The sequence below is a fragment of the Erinaceus europaeus genome, chromosome 19 (genome assembly GCF_950295315.1).
Source record: "Erinaceus europaeus chromosome 19, mEriEur2.1, whole genome shotgun sequence".
Classification (NCBI taxonomy): domain Eukaryota; kingdom Metazoa; phylum Chordata; class Mammalia; order Eulipotyphla; family Erinaceidae; genus Erinaceus; species Erinaceus europaeus.
The window spans coordinates 37,766,448-37,783,290 of NC_080180.1; the positions used below are offsets into that span (position 1 = coordinate 37,766,448).

At 42.9% G+C, this 16,843-nt stretch overlaps 1 protein-coding gene across 1 annotated transcript; it reads left to right on the forward strand.

The window, feature by feature from the left end:
* The first annotated feature begins 8,305 nt into the window (after nucleotides 1-8,305).
* LOC132534683 (tripartite motif-containing protein 75-like) lies at nucleotides 8,306-9,649 on the forward strand. Its single transcript, XM_060179151.1, has one exon. The coding sequence runs from the start codon at nucleotides 8,306-8,308 to the stop codon at nucleotides 9,647-9,649; it is 1,344 nt and encodes a 447-aa protein (XP_060035134.1).
* Nucleotides 9,650-16,843: the final 7,194 nt, after the last annotated feature.

Here is a 16,843-nt window from a genome sequence, read left to right on the forward strand (position 1 = left end):
GAGGTTAAATTTAAAAAAATTCAAAGACATTTCTTTTTTTTCTTTCTTTATTTATAAAAAAGAGACATTAACAAAAACATAGGACAAGAGGGGTACAACTCCACACAATTCCCACTACCAGCTCTCCGTATCCCATTCCCTCCCCTGATAGCTTTCCCATTCTTTATCCCTCTGGGAGTATGAATCCAAGGTCATTGGGAGATGCAGAAGGTGGAAGGTCTGGCTTCTGTAATTGCTTCCCTGAGGAACATGGGCGTTGGGAGGTTGATCCATGCCTCTCTCTTTCCCTAGTGGGGTGGGGCTCTGGGGAAATGGAGCTCCAGGACACATCGGTGGGGTCCTCTGTCTAGCAAAGTCTGGTCAGCATCGTACTAGCATCTGGAACCTGGTGGCTGAAAAGAGAGTTAACATACAAAGCCAAACAAATTATTGAACAATCAAGGACCTAAAGGCTAGAATAGTGCAGATGAAGTATTGGGGGATCCTCCATTTTGTAGATAGTTAGTAGGCATATTTTAGTTATATTCCAAAGTGCCTGTGGCTATACTTGTTTTTTGTTTTGTTTTGTTTTCTTTTGTTGTTGTTATCCTGAGTCTGATATCTAATATGCAGGTGGATCCGACTTATTGTCTGGGCAGATGATGTCATGGCTGGTAAAGGGACAGAACGCTGGATCAGGGAAGACAGTAGTTCCCTAATATGGGAAAGGAGTATAAATATTGTTGACTGTAAACCCCATCAATTGGATTTGGCCTGGGGCCCATATTCAGCTTATGGGGCCTATGTGACCTCTGCATTCCTGTAGATCTGAGCTCACTTTCTGTGGTCATGAGTAGCAACATTCCAAGGCATGTCAATATCAACCCATCTTCCTCAGGTGTAGCATAGAGTATGTTGTCCATCCTCCCTTTGGAGGATGGACCATTCTCTACCATTGTTGATCCAAGTTGAGGGCAAAGTCCTATGGGGGACCCACAAAGGGGTCCATTTTATTGTTCCTCATAAACATGACCGGTAACAATGGGGAGAGGCATTTATTTGTGATCTTGGCAGAAACAGACATGATGGGCCTAGAAGTCAAATAATTCCCATTCAAAGATATTTCTAAGATCTCTGCATTTGTACTTTCAAAGGTCCAGAGAAATAGTCTATGAAATAGTGTAATTGGTGATACCAGGACTCCCAAACTTCTCCCTTCCCTTCTTTCCAAAGTCTCTTGCTTTGGGGAAATACATCAAACCCACTTCAACCTTTAATTTGTTGTTCTCTTTTCTGGTATCATAACACCTGCCTGTGAGTTAGATAATCACAGCCATCCTTTTCTTTTTGGCTTAACAGTGATGTGATTTTTCCCCCAGTTCTGCCCAGTCTCATCTGATCTCAAGCAGAGTCCCTTCTCCTAGGGCTAACAGAATTTCAGTCCTTAAGGTGCTCCATGACAGCTGGGAGAAATCTCAGAACTAATATTAATGGTGCTTTGCCTCTTGTCTGTGTCATCATGTTCAGGTCTCGGCAGCTTATGGAGGCAGCCATCTCCAAGGCATCTGCATTTCAGCTGATCAGACACCTGACGGGTCATTTACTTTCTTTGATTTGTAGCAGCCCCTTGTGGCAACCCAGAGTCTCTTGCCCTGCCAGTCACTAACAGAATTGTTTGAAAAAGCAGGCAAGATGGGATAAAAAAAAAATCTGGTCATTTTGAAGAAATGAATATTTACAAATGAGCAAAGAGAACCAGAGAATCTCCCAGGTATCTGCAATATTAGGAATCAAACTCAAAACCTCATGCTTGAGAGTCCAAGGCTTTATCTACTCAGCCACTTTCTAGACCACAGGGAATTACTCTCAAATCCTAGTGAAAAATAACTCCAAAATCCTCTAGCAGCTCTGTCAACACCTGGAGGCTATGAAAGGATGGAGGCATTAGAGAATGCTATGAAAGGAAAGGTCTCACCCGAGTGATGAAGCTTAACTAGGGAAAGAGAGAGGCAGACCAGGAGTATGGATTGACCAGTCAATGCCCATGTTCAGCGGGGAAGCAATTACAGAAGCAAGACCTTTCACCTTCTGCAACCCACAACGACTTTGGGTCCATGCTCCCAGAGGGATAGAGAATGGGAAATCTATCAGGAAAGGGGATGGGATATAGATATTGTGTGGTGGGAATTGTGTGAAGTTGTACCCCTCCTAATGTCTCCTTTAATTAATGTTAATGTTAATGTATCCTTTCTTAAATAAATAAAAAGAAAGGATGGAGGCATCTGGGGAACCTCTAACATTTTCATGGTGAGAAAGAAAATTTGCCTCAAGCAGACACTTATTTCAATTCTATTCACTTCCAAGTCAGTCTAAAGGACGTAGAGAGGATTAGGGCAGATCACCATCATTGTTGTGTTAGGAAAGTCTAATCAATACAGAGCCCTCTTTCAGCCCCAGGCCAAACAAGCTCTCCTTGTTCCTCACTCTGGAAGTTGCGTCCTGAACCCCACCTGCATGGTGGCTCCAAATGTCTTTTTCTAGCTGACATCAGATTACCTTCCAGACTGGCTCACAAACTCTGCACAGAGACATACTTAAGAACCAGGCCAGCGTATCCACCCCACACAACTGCCTTGACAGACCAGAGTCACTACTTCTAGGTCAAGAGGGAGATGGGACTTAGTGTTCACTGGAGGTCCCTGCAGTGGCTTCCTGGCTCCTACTCTGTGCAGGGCCTGAGATTCACCTCAGAGGACAGACAACCTTTTCTTTAACCTCAAGCCTAATTAGCACTTGATCTGAGCACAAGTGGTCTCTCCAGTAAACTCAAGTATAGGAGAATTGAATAGGAATTTCACATATCCTGGGAGCCCTGTCCCAACACCTTCTCTCAGTCCAATGTAGCACGCTTGGAGTTGATTTGGGTGGAGGTGAATCCTGGGGAGAAGAGAATCAGTGGCTATCTCAAGTGTGGTGTAGAAGAAGATGACAATCTTAACATTTTTTTTCCTTAAATCCCAGAGCACTGATCAGCTCTTGCTTTTGTTGGTGTGAGGGACTGAACCTGTGACTTCAGAGCCTCTGTCAGAAGAGTCTCTTTATATAACCATTATGCTAACTAGCCTGCTTGGCGGTATCATATGTTCTTTGCCCTGCACAGATGTTTTCTCTCCCTCACAGGAAGTGGGCACTGACTGTCTTGTGACCAGGAGAACAAACTCTTAGCTGAGCTCCACCTGTTTCCTGCTGTCTAATGCAACACACCTGTGCTGAGCTGCGGGGGCTGAGTGCAGACCTGGGCACTGATCCTGCAGCTGAGGACACTTGTCTTATTCATCAGGGGCTGCCCTTAATGAACAGGCCCATTGAGGCTTCACATACAGATTCCAAAGCACTAAAACTTACCAGATAATTATTTCTTCAAAACTCTAGCATCAACTTTTATAAAAATCTAAGCATCAGTCCTAAAATTTGCATAAAAACATTTTAAGGACTGATAAACAACAAATGTAAAGCTAATGAATGCATGTACAGAAAATTTATAATCTCTCATACAAATGAGGATTACATACTTAGACACAAAATCCAAATTGATAGTTTTTTTCTTCTTTAGTAGTGATTTAATATTGTTTTACAAAATTATGAGAGAATAGGAATATAATTCCACACTGTTCCCACCACCAGAGTTCTGTGTCCACATTCACTAAATTGGAAACTGTAGTAGCTCTTCCCAGGTCACAGATGTCTATTGACTATTATTTATTATTATTATTTATTTTACCTTTTGTTGACCTTGTTGTTTTGTTGTTGTAGTTATTGTTGTTGTTAATGCCATCGTTGTTGGATAGGACAGAGAGAAATCAAGAGATGAGGGGAAAACAGAGAGGGGGAGAGAAAGACAGACATCTGCAGACCTGCTTCACCGCCTGTGAAGCAACTTTCCCTGCACATGGGGAGGCAGGGGCTTGAACCAGGATCCTTCCTCTGGTCCTTGTGTTCTGTGCCAAGTGCACTTAGCCCGCTGCACTACTGCCCGACTCCCTGACTATTGTTTCTATGACATCTGTTTTGTTTTGTTTTTTTTCTAGAGTACTATTTAGCTCTGACTTGTGTGGGTGTGAGTGTATGGGGGATTGAAACCGGGAATTCAGTCTCTGGCATGAGAGTCTCTTTTCATGACCATTTTGATATCTATCGTCACTGACTATGTGTTTATGCAGACACACACACACACACACACACACACACACACATTTCCCTATTTTTTATATACTGCTACCATTTCTTTCTTTTTGAGTCACACCTATATTTTTTACTACATCCAACATGTCCTTTTTTCCAGTCTGCTCTGTTTTTTTTTTTTTAATTACGTACAAAAAGGAAACACTGACAAAACCTTAGGCTAAGAGGGCTACAACTCCACACAATTCCCACCACCAGAACTCTGCATCCCATCCCCTTCCTTAATAGCTTTCCTATTCTTTAACCCTCTGGGAGCATGGACCCAAAGTCATTGTGGGATGGAGAAGGTGGAAGATCTGGCTTCTGTAATTGCTTCCCCAATCTGGTCTCCTACGCCTACACTGAACTTCTCTGTTCCAGTCTCTTGGAAACAGAGTTGGCAGTCATCTGAGGTAAAGAACAAACACCTCATCACAGACCCCTGCAAGCGTCAACCCGGCTTTGACCTAGCACGTTATGATGGGGCCCTCCTCAATCGCTATCGAACAGGCCATGGCTGGTGTGCCGCTATGTTCCATCGCTGGGGAGCCAGAGACGACCCGAACTGCCCTTGCGGCTACAGACAGACTATGACCCACATAGTCAACGACTGCCACCTCTCCAGATTCAAAGGAGGTCTCAAAACTTTACATCAGGCTCAACCTGACGCTGTTGACTGGCTACGGAAGAAGGGCAAACGCTAGAAGAAGAATTGCTTCCCCGATGAACATGGGCATTGACAGGTTGATCCACACTCCCAGCCTGCATCTCTCTTTCCCTAGTGGGGCAGGGTTCTGGGGAATCAGAGTTCCAGGACACATTGGTGGGGTTGTCTATCCAGGGAAGTCTGGTTGGCATCCTGCTAACATCTGGAACCTGGTGGCTAAAAAGAGAGTTAACATATAAAGTCAAACAAATTATTGATTAATCATGAACCTAACAGCTGGAATCGTGCAGATGAAGAGTTGGGGGTGGGGTCCGTATTTTAGATAGCTAGTAGGCATATTTAGTTGTATTCCAAAGAGCCTGTAGCTATATGGCTATACTAGCTTTTTTTCTTCTTTCCCCTGAGCCTGAAATCAGATCTGCAGATGGATCTAAGTTATTGTCTGAGGAGATGATGTCATGACTGTAAAAAGGATCGGAAACCTGGATCAGGGAAGAGAGTAGCTCCCAATTATGGGAAATACTGTTAATTATAAACCCCATTGATTTGATGTGATCTGGGGCCCATGTTCATCTTAGGAGCCTATATGACCTCTGTATCCCTATAAATCTGAGCTCACATTCTGTGGCATGAGTAGGAACGTTCCAAGCTGCCCAAATATCAGAACCCATCTTCCTCTGGTATAGCACAGAGTAACCCCAGCCTCTCTTCAGAGGATGGAACATTCTCTACAGTTGTTGATCCAAATTGAGGGCAAGGTCCTATGGGTGCCCACAAAGGTGTCTATTGTGTTGTTCCTGATAGAGATGGCCAGTAATAATGGAGAGAGGGATTTATTAAGCTCTAGGCCCATCATGTCTGTTTGGGAATCAGCACCCTCTGGTTAAGCCCTAACATTTCTCCCACTCTAAGATTATGGACCTAAATTCTTATTAGGTTGCAGAAGGTGTGAGTTCTGGTTTCTGCAATTGCTTCTTAGCTAGATATGGTCATCAGCGGGTCAATTTATAACTCCAGCCTATTTCTATCTTTCCCTAATGGAGTAAAGCTCTGGAGAGATGATGTTTCAGGACATTTGCCCAGAGAGGTCAGGATGGAATCATAGTAGCATCTGCAACTTGATAACTGAAAGGAAGTAAGATATAAAGCAGGGCAAAGAGTTTAGTAAACAGGAACAAAAAGTTGAAGTAGAACACATAAGATTAGGGATTCCGGGGTAGAAAGAAGCTAGAAAGTCTATTTTATGTATGTTTTTAGAGGCCCATGACTTTAATAATGTTTGTATAAGCTTGGTGGCTACATGCAGGTGACTAAACATACTATCTGGGAAGATGGTGTCATAGTTGACAGCAGGGTTAGAAAGCTAGATTAATGCAGAGAGCAACTCTCTAACCCGAAGAAAGTATATAAATAAAGTGAACTGTTGATGCCATTGATTTCACCCAGGGCCTATATACATTCACATTAACACAAGTGCCTCTGAGTCCCTGTCAGTCTGAGCTCACAGTCCATGGTCACAGCAGTAACATCCTTTGTGGAGCAGAATGTCCCAGACTCCCTTTAGAGAGTGGGGCTGGCCTTACCATTGTTAATGTTATAGTAAAACCTCTTGTGGGCCTCTTATTACTTAATTTTTTAATTATAAGATTCAGATATAATTACCACTTCTGTTGTTTTCGATGGGTTAGGTTGTTTTCGCCGCGCTAGCTTCACGGGCGGGTAACAGACGACCAGGGACTCATAGTTGAGCTGTAGGCAGTATCTCTTTATTCATGCAGGACGCAGCACAATCTAAGACGAGCTAAGCTAAACTCAAGGTAAAGTACAGTACTACTCACAATGCTGTCTTTATATATACTTGCCAAGTAAGGTGGAAACAGGATGTGACATAGAGAGGGTGGAGAGAAAAGTGACTGGTGAAAATCAGAGTGTGACAAAGAAGGGATCAGTGTGTGACAAGGAGGGGGTGGAGCAGGAGAGAATCCTATCATAGAACCACCAATGCCCTGGAGTGCTTTATGTAAAAGTGATTTATGTAAATAGACCAAAGCTTTGGATCAGTAAAATCCCTATATAGGCATATGGTTAAGCAGAAGCCAGGGGGAGGTGGCAACTACCCAACACACTTCTGTTGCATGATTCTTCCCTTGCTGGCCAGCAGAGTCTCCTCTTTATCAAAGAGTTGCCAATGAAAATTCCAATGCAATCTCTGCAAAAATGGATGGAAGAGAACAGAGAGTAAGAAAAAAGTAGCATTTCCCTATGCAACTTCAATCAACCCAATCCCTTCTTACCTTCCTCCCAGCCCCAGGCCATTCTTTCCCTAATTTGGGGAAAGGACCACAGGTTTTTGTTTTTTGTTTTTTTCACCAGAGCATTGATCAGCTCTGGTTTACAATGGTACAAGGGATTGAACCTGGGACCTCAAAGCCTCAGGCATAACAGTCTGTTTGCATAACCATTATGCTATCTACCCCTGCCCAGGGCCACAGGTTTTGAAGGGTGCATCTAACAGCTCCACCCTCCTAGTGGTCCATAAAGCCCTGGTCTCAGAAGAGAGCACTTGCTTTCCAGACTGGCTGTCAGGTCTTCTGCAGAGAACCACTTCAAACTCAGATTCAGGAATCCACTACATAGACCAGATTTTATCACATCAAAGTCACTGGCTCAGGTAAGCAGGGCAGTGGGATTGTGGGGGCACTGGAGTCAGAGCCTGTGGGGACCCATAACTTCCTGGCAGGTGAGAGGTTAACCAGTGATACTCATTTGACTTCAGTTTTTATAAAGCACACTTTATAAATTTGTATAAATGTTTAACTTTATTTATTTTTTTAAATCTGAGGACAAAACTTTTTCCACAACACTCCTCCCCCTCCACTATAGGGATGAAGAGTATGGAGTTCTCACAGTGAGTGGAGCTGTGGTGCTAGGACTCTATCCTCGGTCCCATGGGGGTTGGTGTGTGTGGAGGTGTGTTGTGAGCAGGAGAAGAACCACTGGCTGCATGAGGAGGTGGGCAGGGTCAGAACCATCATCAGCTTTAGGACCTGCAAGGCTATTTTCTTTCCCCACAGGTGGAGTAGTGTCCGTCTGCCTTGTGACCTGGACAAATATCTGATTACCTTATTTATCCTTTCAACTGGTTGGACCGACACACCTGTTCTGAGCAGCAGGTGAGTAGAATCCCTTGGGTATCTATCTGCCTCTACCTGAGGCCACCTGCTAGTGCTCAGCTCTTGCTGCCCTCCATTCCCAGGGCTCCTCAGCACAGGGAGCCAGAGGATCGAGGGAGTATCTTCTCGCTGGAGAGAACTGTGAGAGTCAAACCTGCTGAGGAAGCACCGTGTGTCCACACCCTTCCCACTGTGTGCAATGGAGGCCTCAGCAGTCCTGGCAGCAGTGCTGGAGGAGACCAAATGTGCCATCTGTTTGAACTGCATGAGAGAGCCTGTCACCACTGAGTGTCAACACAACTTCTGTCACTCCTGCCTTCGACAATACTGCAAGGATCCTCAGAAGCGATTCCCTTGCCCTTTATGCCAACACCCTTGTCAAGGGTGGGACTTGAGCCTCAACAACCCACTGGCAAAAATCACTAAACTCATCCAACTCCTCCTCCTCTACAATAACAGCAAGGAGCTGAAGCAGCCAGAGGAGCGCTTGTGTGAGAGACACAACCAGAGGCTGAGCCTCTTCTGTGGGAAGCACATGCAGCTGTTGTGTCCTGGCTGTGTTGAGCCCCCTCATCATCAGTGCCATCCCTTGAGGTCTGTGGCGGAGGCTGCCTCCCGTTACAGACAGAAGGTCAATGTTCTCATTAGGCCCTTCATGAAGTATGTAAGGAAACTGCAAGACTGTGAATCCATGCAAGACAGGAAACTCCAAGATATGAGAAAGGAAGTAGCAAATGAGAGGCTGAAGTTGGCTTCTAAAGTATTCCACAAGCAAGGGTTTATGAACACAGAGCACACGGCAGCTCTCTCTAGGCTAGCTAGACAAAAGAAGATAATTCAGCATAAATACAAGACAAATAGAATTGCCTTTCAAGACTACATCTACACCACTGAGGCTCTGTTCAAGGAGGTGGCAGAGAAAAGTATGATGCCAGATCTGAACATGCTGAATGAGGCCAAGATGATCCATCACAGGTGTGAGAGCTTAGAGCCCCCAGCTGTGTGTTCCTTCCAGCTAAGGAGAGAAGGATACACTCTGCCTCCAATGGATTCAACCCTAGAGAAAATTCAACAGAAATTCAGAGCAGAAGTGACTCTGGATCCACATACTGCCCATCCTCATCTCTGTGTATCCAAGGACAAGCGATCTGTGACACCGAGGGAGACAAGGAGTACAGTTCTCCAGAGACAGCTGACTAATCTATTTGATCTGGAAGTCCTGGGCTCTCAAGAATTCCATGCTGGCCGCCATTACTGGGAGGTGCAGGTGAATGACAAGCCCAGCTGGGCCATAGGGCTGTATAGCCACTCCCCATCCAGCAGGGGGCAGCAGCAGCCAAGGTCTGGTAAGAACAGGCGCTGGTTCATTCACCTGCAGGATGGAGACTATCTGGCTGTAGGTGCTCGTCCTGTTCTTCTTGCCTTGGGAGAAAATCCCAGAAGGATCGGGGTTTACCTGGACTGGGAGCTGGGGCAGATTTCCTTCTACAACTTGAATGACAACTCGCACCTCCATTCTTTCCAGGAGACATTTTCCCACTCACTGAAGCCTTATTTCTGTGTGGGACCAGATTTGATTCCTCTTTCCCTCTGTGCAGTCAGAGGTTAGGAAGTTTGAACGATGACATCATTTTCTGCTCAAAAATTTTATTCTAGTACTGACTTTGATCTGGTAAAAATGGGACTGGTAGGTGTCTCATCAAGAAGTTAAATTCACCTCCCTGCATTCATGAAGCCTTGAGTGGGATCAGTTGAATATGTAAAATAATTTGTAAGTGAAAGATCCATGTGCACTAAGATATGCTCTGTGCTCCCATTTTCTACATCATACTAGTAAAAGAAAAACAGAATTTAAAAACCCTGAAAGATTGATGTGCATAGGAAGTAATGTTTTGTTTTTTGTGTTATTTTCTCATTGTGATTACGTATATTTGTTAAGTGGTGGAAAAGAAAATTAAATGTCCACCTACATGAAAATGCTTTGCAATTTGTAAAGCAAGTCTGCAGTTGTGTCTCTCTCTCTCTCTCTCCTTCTACTCTCAGCGCCTCGAAATTTCTCTGTTCTGTTCAACAAAAAAGAGATAGAAGGCTTCAAGCATTTAAAAATAAACAAAAAAGTAAATAAATAATAAAGTTAGTGTTTGTAGCCTTGCAGTTGGCAAAGTGGATTCAATACTGAATTCAAGCATGACCTTCTAAATGTGACCTCTGTTATCACATGTACCAATGAGGCTGTTCACTGGGCTCTGTGTCTGTGTTGAGGCTCCATTTGGAACATGTGCCACCACTCTAGGACTCTCTTCTTGGAGCTGTCCCTAACTGTGTGGATCCCTGATGTTTAACCTGGAACTTCATTCTGTTTTATTATTACTGCTATTATTGTATTAGTATTTCCTTTTATTTGATAACAGAATCAGAGCAGTAAGAATTGCAACAAGTGATAAAAATAGCACTTAGTTTCTTGGGAGATAATTCACCTGCTGGTTGTGAAGCTCTGGTTGGAATCGCAGCACCACATGTAAGCCCATGAATGGCTAAGCAGTGTGCTAGTATCTCTGCCCTCTCCATCTCTCTCTTTCTGCTTCCTCTACTTTCCTTAAATAGAAAGATTATAAATATGGACAAGGAATATCAGTAATGCATGTGGCCCTGGGTTCACTCCACATGAAAGCATTAAGAATATGTAGATACAGACTTTAGTTGCATTCTCTTAAATCGGTTCCTGTGCATCCAGTTCAATTGATAGCAGGGTCTTCCCAGGGAACAGAGTCACAAGGAGCACAGATACATAAGCACACAAGGAAAAATGGCAAAAAAAATGTGGGGGAAGAAATTCATGATAAAGCTTAAGTAGACATGATCTTTTGTAGCAGATTCAAGTCTAGAGGAAGAGGTAGTAGGATCTAAAATTTGGAGGCAGAAGAGATGTTGGAGCCTGTAGAGCACTGACACATTCCATGAGGATTTTTGCAATCTCACACCTTGAGCAACAGTGGTCCTATAAATCAACACCTCCCCCCCCAAAAAAGTGACATCTTAAAATTTTTAAAACACAGAAAATAACTGTAAACCTATACTGACCAACTACCTCTCCCCACCCTGAGCTTTGCCCTATGGCATTATGGGGGATTGAGCCTGGGACTTCAGATCCACGGACATGAAAATCTCTTGCTATTTTTCTTTCCCCAAGACATAAAATAAAAATAATAAAGGTTAAAGGTAAAGAGGCTGATATAAAGAAAATCCCAAGGATGGGGCTGGGTGGTGCCACACCTGGTTGAGTGCACATGTTACAATGCACAAGGACCTGGGTTCGAGTCCCCAGTCCCTACCCGCAAGGGGAAAGCTTTGGAAGTGATGAAGCAGGTCTGCAGGTGTCTCTATGTCTCTCTCCCTCTCTATTTCCTCTCCTCCTCTCAATTTCTGGCTTTTTCTATTCAATAAATAAATGAAGATAAAACAAAAAAGAAAGAAAATCCCAGGGCTGGTAAACAGCATAATGGTTATGCAAAATGACTTTCATGCCCAATGCCAGATACCCAAAGTTCTCAGTTCAATCCCTAACATCACCATACACCACAGGGAAACAGTTCTCTGGTCTATCTCTCTGTATCTCTCTCATTAAAATAATAAAATGCATAATTCTATTTGTCAATGCAAGAAGGAATGGCAGTGCATATTCAGTCTTGAAAGGAAAAGGTATCCAGCCAGAGATACTCCATGCTGCTTCCTTAGCAATGTTTGAGGGAAGGTTGAGGATCTTTTTAGTTAAGCAGTCTAATTGAAAATTAGTTGTCACAAGGAATTAATCGTCACAAAATCAGTCTTAGCATAAATACTATGGGGACTTATGTCAGATGAAAACATGACCTCACTTGTAGGGACAAACAAGGCAAGGTAAACAGGAAAAATTCAATAGAGATAAATGTTTGGACTCAGACTAGAGAAATGGTGGGATTGAATGTAGGAAGAACTGGGCTACAAGAGCAGAAGTGGGTCAGGAAACTTTGGTGAAGGGAGGTTGGCACTTGCATTGTGGGTGTGTGCAGTGTCACTTATGAAAGATGAAAAGTCCCTCTATAATAATGGGTGGCGGAGACAGCATAATGGTTATGCAGAGAGACTCTTGTGCCTGAGGATCCAAAGTCCCAGCTTTAATCTTTCACACCATCATAAACCAGAGTTGAGCAGTTTTCTGGTAATTAATAAAGTCTCGTAAACTAGGTTTACCTCAAAATCATTAAAAATACATAATTTTTTTTTAAAAGGTGGGGGTCTGGCAGTAGCGCAGCATGTTAAGCACATGTGGCACAAAGCGCAAAGACCAGCATAAGGATCGCGGTTTGAGCCCCCAGTTAGAGCCCCCAGTTCCCCACCTGCAGGGGAGTTGCTTCACAAGCCAGGAAGCAGATCTCCAGGTGTCTATCTTTCTCTCCCCCTCTCTATCTTCCCCTCCTCTCTCAATTTATCTTTGTCCTATCCAACAACGAACAACATCAACAAAAACAATAATGACCACAACAAGGCTACAACAACAAGTGCAACAAAAGGGGAAAAAATGGCCTCCAGGAGCAGTGTATCCATGGTGCCCGCACTGAGCCCCAGCAGTAACCCTGGAGGCAAAAACAAACAAACAAAAAAACCCCTCAATCTTGAAAGTTTCCAGAGCTAATAATAAATGTTTACTCACACAAAGAAAACTCATTTAAGGACTAGAGAGATATCACAGTGTTTGGGGAATAAAAATAAAAATATACTTTTATGCCTGAGTCCCTTAAAGTCCAGGTTCAATCCCAAGCACCACCATAAACCAGAATTGAGAAGTTCAAAAAATACAACAGACACACATACACAAACTTAATTTAAAATATTTTATGAAATCTGATTTGTGTCATATTTGCTTATACCATAAGCAAACATATACATGTATAATCTATATACATATACATTATACCAGAGGTGATGTGAGATAAATGAACTGGGGTCCTTTCTTATGGAAAAGAAAAGAATCCCCTAGAGGTCTGGGTCCATACTATCCATCAGAGACCAAATCTCTAATATCTTAGCTAATTCTAGTATTGTAACTGGTTTCTCTGGAGAATAAAGTAGTTACTGATGTCTTAATATACAAGAAGGTTTATACCAATGTGCCCCAATCTCATTCTCTGTTGTACTGAAAGCTGCTGATTTTTGAACTGTTTGTGTGGTATACAAAATTAATTTCTTTAGAGTTACTATCTCAGAAATAATTTTAAAAATTACATATTTCCTATCAGGATTTTTGTACAGAAATCTTACGGAGAACAATTGCAAAATGCTTTTCTAATTTGAAATGATGACCATTCTAGAACTCATTACTGGGCCAGCCCTCCTCCAATGGCAGAATAAGATGATTCATCCTCTCTCCAGAGAATGGGGCAGTTCTTACATTGCTAGTTTGTATTGAGGGTAATGCCCAGGGAGTCCCAAAAAGGGTGGGGGTAGATGACATAGTGGCTATGGAAAGAGATTCTCATGGCTCCAAAGTTCCAGGATCAGTCCTGGGCACTATCACAAGCCAGAGCTGAGCAGTGCTCTGATAAAAAATTTTAAAATCCGGGAGTCGGGTGGTAGCGCAGCTGATTAAGCGCACAAGGTATGAAGCACAAGGACTGGTGTAACGATCCCGGTTCGAGCCCCGAGCTCCCCACCTGCAGGGGAATCACTTCACAGGCGATGAAGCAGGTCTGCAGGTGACTATGTTTCTCTTCCCCTCTCTGTCTTCTCCTCCTCTCTCCATTTCTCTCTGTTCTATCCAACAACGTCAACATCAATATCAACAACAATAAAACAACAAAGGCAACAAAAGGGAATAAATAGATAAATATTTTTTAAAAATCCAACAGAAGAATTAATGGAGACATTCTCAATGGAAGTGACCAGTTATGACAAAGAAAGGGATCCCCTTGAGGTCTGGGTCCATAGTATCCATCAGAGAATGCAAGCATTCCTTGATTAGGACCCAAGTTATGAGGTGGCTTGGAACTGAGTAAAATAAACATCATTAAGTGACCCAGCCTCACTTCATTTTCTCCTAGTTCTTAAGGCATTGATGGCCATTTGTTATATCCAAGCCCACATTAAAGTTACAGAGTCCAGCCTTGAGTTAGAAAAGAAATAGATAGGCCTAGGTTTTTAGTGGAGTCTAATTTAATCTCATTTACTTGTTTAATAGTTATACTAAAGTCTCTCTTGGGGTCAAAAATTGTCCTTTACTATATATATATATATATATATATATATATATATATATATATATATATATATATATAATTTTTTAACCATGTCCATTTAAAACCACAGACCACACCACAAATCTTCACACTATATTGACTTCGTGTGAATTAGAAATTTTTTTTAAAAAACAACCTTTTAATTTTTATTTATTTATTGCATAGAGGCAGCCAGAAATTGAGAGGGAAGGGGGAGATATAGAGGGAGAGAGACAGAGATACCTGCAGCACTATTTCACCATTCATAAAGTTTTCCCCCTTCAGGTGGGGATGAAGGACTTGAACCTGGGTCCTTATACACAGTAACATGTGCGCTCAACCAGGTGGGCTGCCACCTGGCCCTCAATTAGAAGTTTTTATGACATGAGGAAATAGCTCAGAAAAGCTTTCCAGACCTCTCCCATTGAAGTAACAGAAACCCCTCCATGGATCAGGAGAGCTGTGCTGTGCCGCATAATCTCAGTGACGAAGCAGGACAGAATGAGTACTAATTCTGAGAAGAACAAGAACCCGCCTAGATTTATGACACCTTGCTGCCTGCCAGAACATACATAAACACGGAATTCGCCATAAAATAACTAACGATAAATGGGAGGCTGAAAAGAGAGAGATCCGTATGCATAAGGTTTGAGAGAAATACCCTGGACTTTGACTTGGTTTATTGGTTGACTTAAGGAATAAGAATACTGAAAGAGGGAGTCAGGTGGTAGTGCAGTGGGTTAAGCGCACATGGAGCAAAGCGCAAGGACCAGTGGAAGGATCCCAGTTGAAGCCCCTAGCTCCCCACTTGCAGGGGAGTCACTTCACAAGCAGTGAAGCAGGTGTACAGGTATCTCTCTTTCTCTCCCCCTCTCTGTCTTTCCCCCTTTCTTCATTTCTCTCTGTCCTACCCAGCAACAATGACATTAATAACAACAACAATAATAACTACACCAACAATAATAAAGGGCAACAAAAGGGAATAAAGATTTTAAATAAAAGAATACTGAAAGATACATCCATGGCTTTTTTGCATTTGCATTTAGGCAAGTGGTTCCATCACTGAGCTTTAGGTGCTTGAAGATAATGTAGCTGTTGGATGAAGTTGGTCGCACATTAAAAGATAATGCTTATCAGACAGAAAATTATTTCCAAACCTCTAGGGAGTATTAGAGGGAGCTCAGTTTGAAAAGCAAATAAAATATGGTTAAACACATAAATTTCCCTTAACTATCCTTTTGCTTTCCATAGCTCCTCTATGAAGATGGGATTCAGTGACATCAGAGGATCAGGTAGGGGCAGGTTGGTCCACTCCTGGTTAAGCCCAGCACAATGAGCAAGGACCCAAGTAAGGACTGGGGGCTTGAGCCTCTACTGCCCATCTGCAGAGGGGATGCTTCACAAGGGATTAAGCAGGTCTGCTGGTGTCTATATTTCCCTCTCCCTCCCCTCTTAATTTCTTTCTGTCTTATACTTAAAATGGGTGGGCAGGGGGAGGCAGTCTAGAGTAGTGGACCTATAGTGCTGTCCCTGAGCCTCAGCAATAACCCTGTAGGGGAAAAGAAAAGAAAAGAAAAGAAAAGAAGAGAAAAGAAAAGAAAAAGATGGTGGGCCTGGCAGTAGCACAGATGGTAAATACACATGGCTCAAAGCACAAGCACTGGATTAAGGATCTTGATCTGAGCCCTTGGCTTCCCACCTGCAGGAGGTTTGCTTCACAGGTTGTGAAGCAGGTCTTCAGGGGTCTTTCTCTCCTTCTCTCCATCATCCCATTCCTCTCTCGATTTCTCTTTCTCCTATACAAAAATAACAAAGGCAAAAAAAAAAAAAGATAATTCAGTAGTCTAAAGACCATTCTGATGACATCAAGCAGATGAACAGAACTCTGGCCTCAATTCCCAGGAGATCCTCTTCCAGCATCTATAAGAATCCTGTGGAATACACTCTGCTGTTCCCATCTCCCCTTGAGGCAGCTCCAACTTTGGGTGGGTCCCATTAACTCACCAACTAAATTGGATATAAATGCCGGGTCACACTGGAGAACAAACAGATTTCACATTCCAATGACTTGATGCAATCCCCCAGGATTTCTGTCTCAGAGACCAGGCCTTAATTAAGATAAGTATCATCCTGAACATCCAGTCCCAGGTAAGCAGGGCCACGTGACAATGCGGGGCACCTGGGAGGCCAGGATGGATAGATCTTAGCTTAATAAATTTGCTTCTTCCTGAGAGAGAAGGTAAACCTAATGTCCAAAGGAAAACTAATTTCTGTTTAACTTTCTAAAAAGCAATTTTAAAAGGAATTTAATTTTTATAGTGCATAGACCAAAGTCACATAGATCCTTATAAGATATACATTCTAGTGCTGTCCTAGGGTCAGAAACAGTGAAGACTACAGATGACTGTCTTTCCAGAGACGTTAGTCTGAGGTCACACATTTGTATGGTATTCCATAATATCTCAGAGAAAAGTAAAACTGCTTTGGGGTTGTGTAGGGTGGGGTTAGAATTTTGGTGTCAGACATCTCTGGAACCAGAACCAGTATAGATT

What these genes read in the sequence shown, in the direction of transcription:
- LOC132534683 (XM_060179151.1), top strand. Translation starts at nt 8,306, where the DNA reads ATGAGAGAGCCTGTCACCACTGAGTGTCAACACAACTTCTGTCACTCC.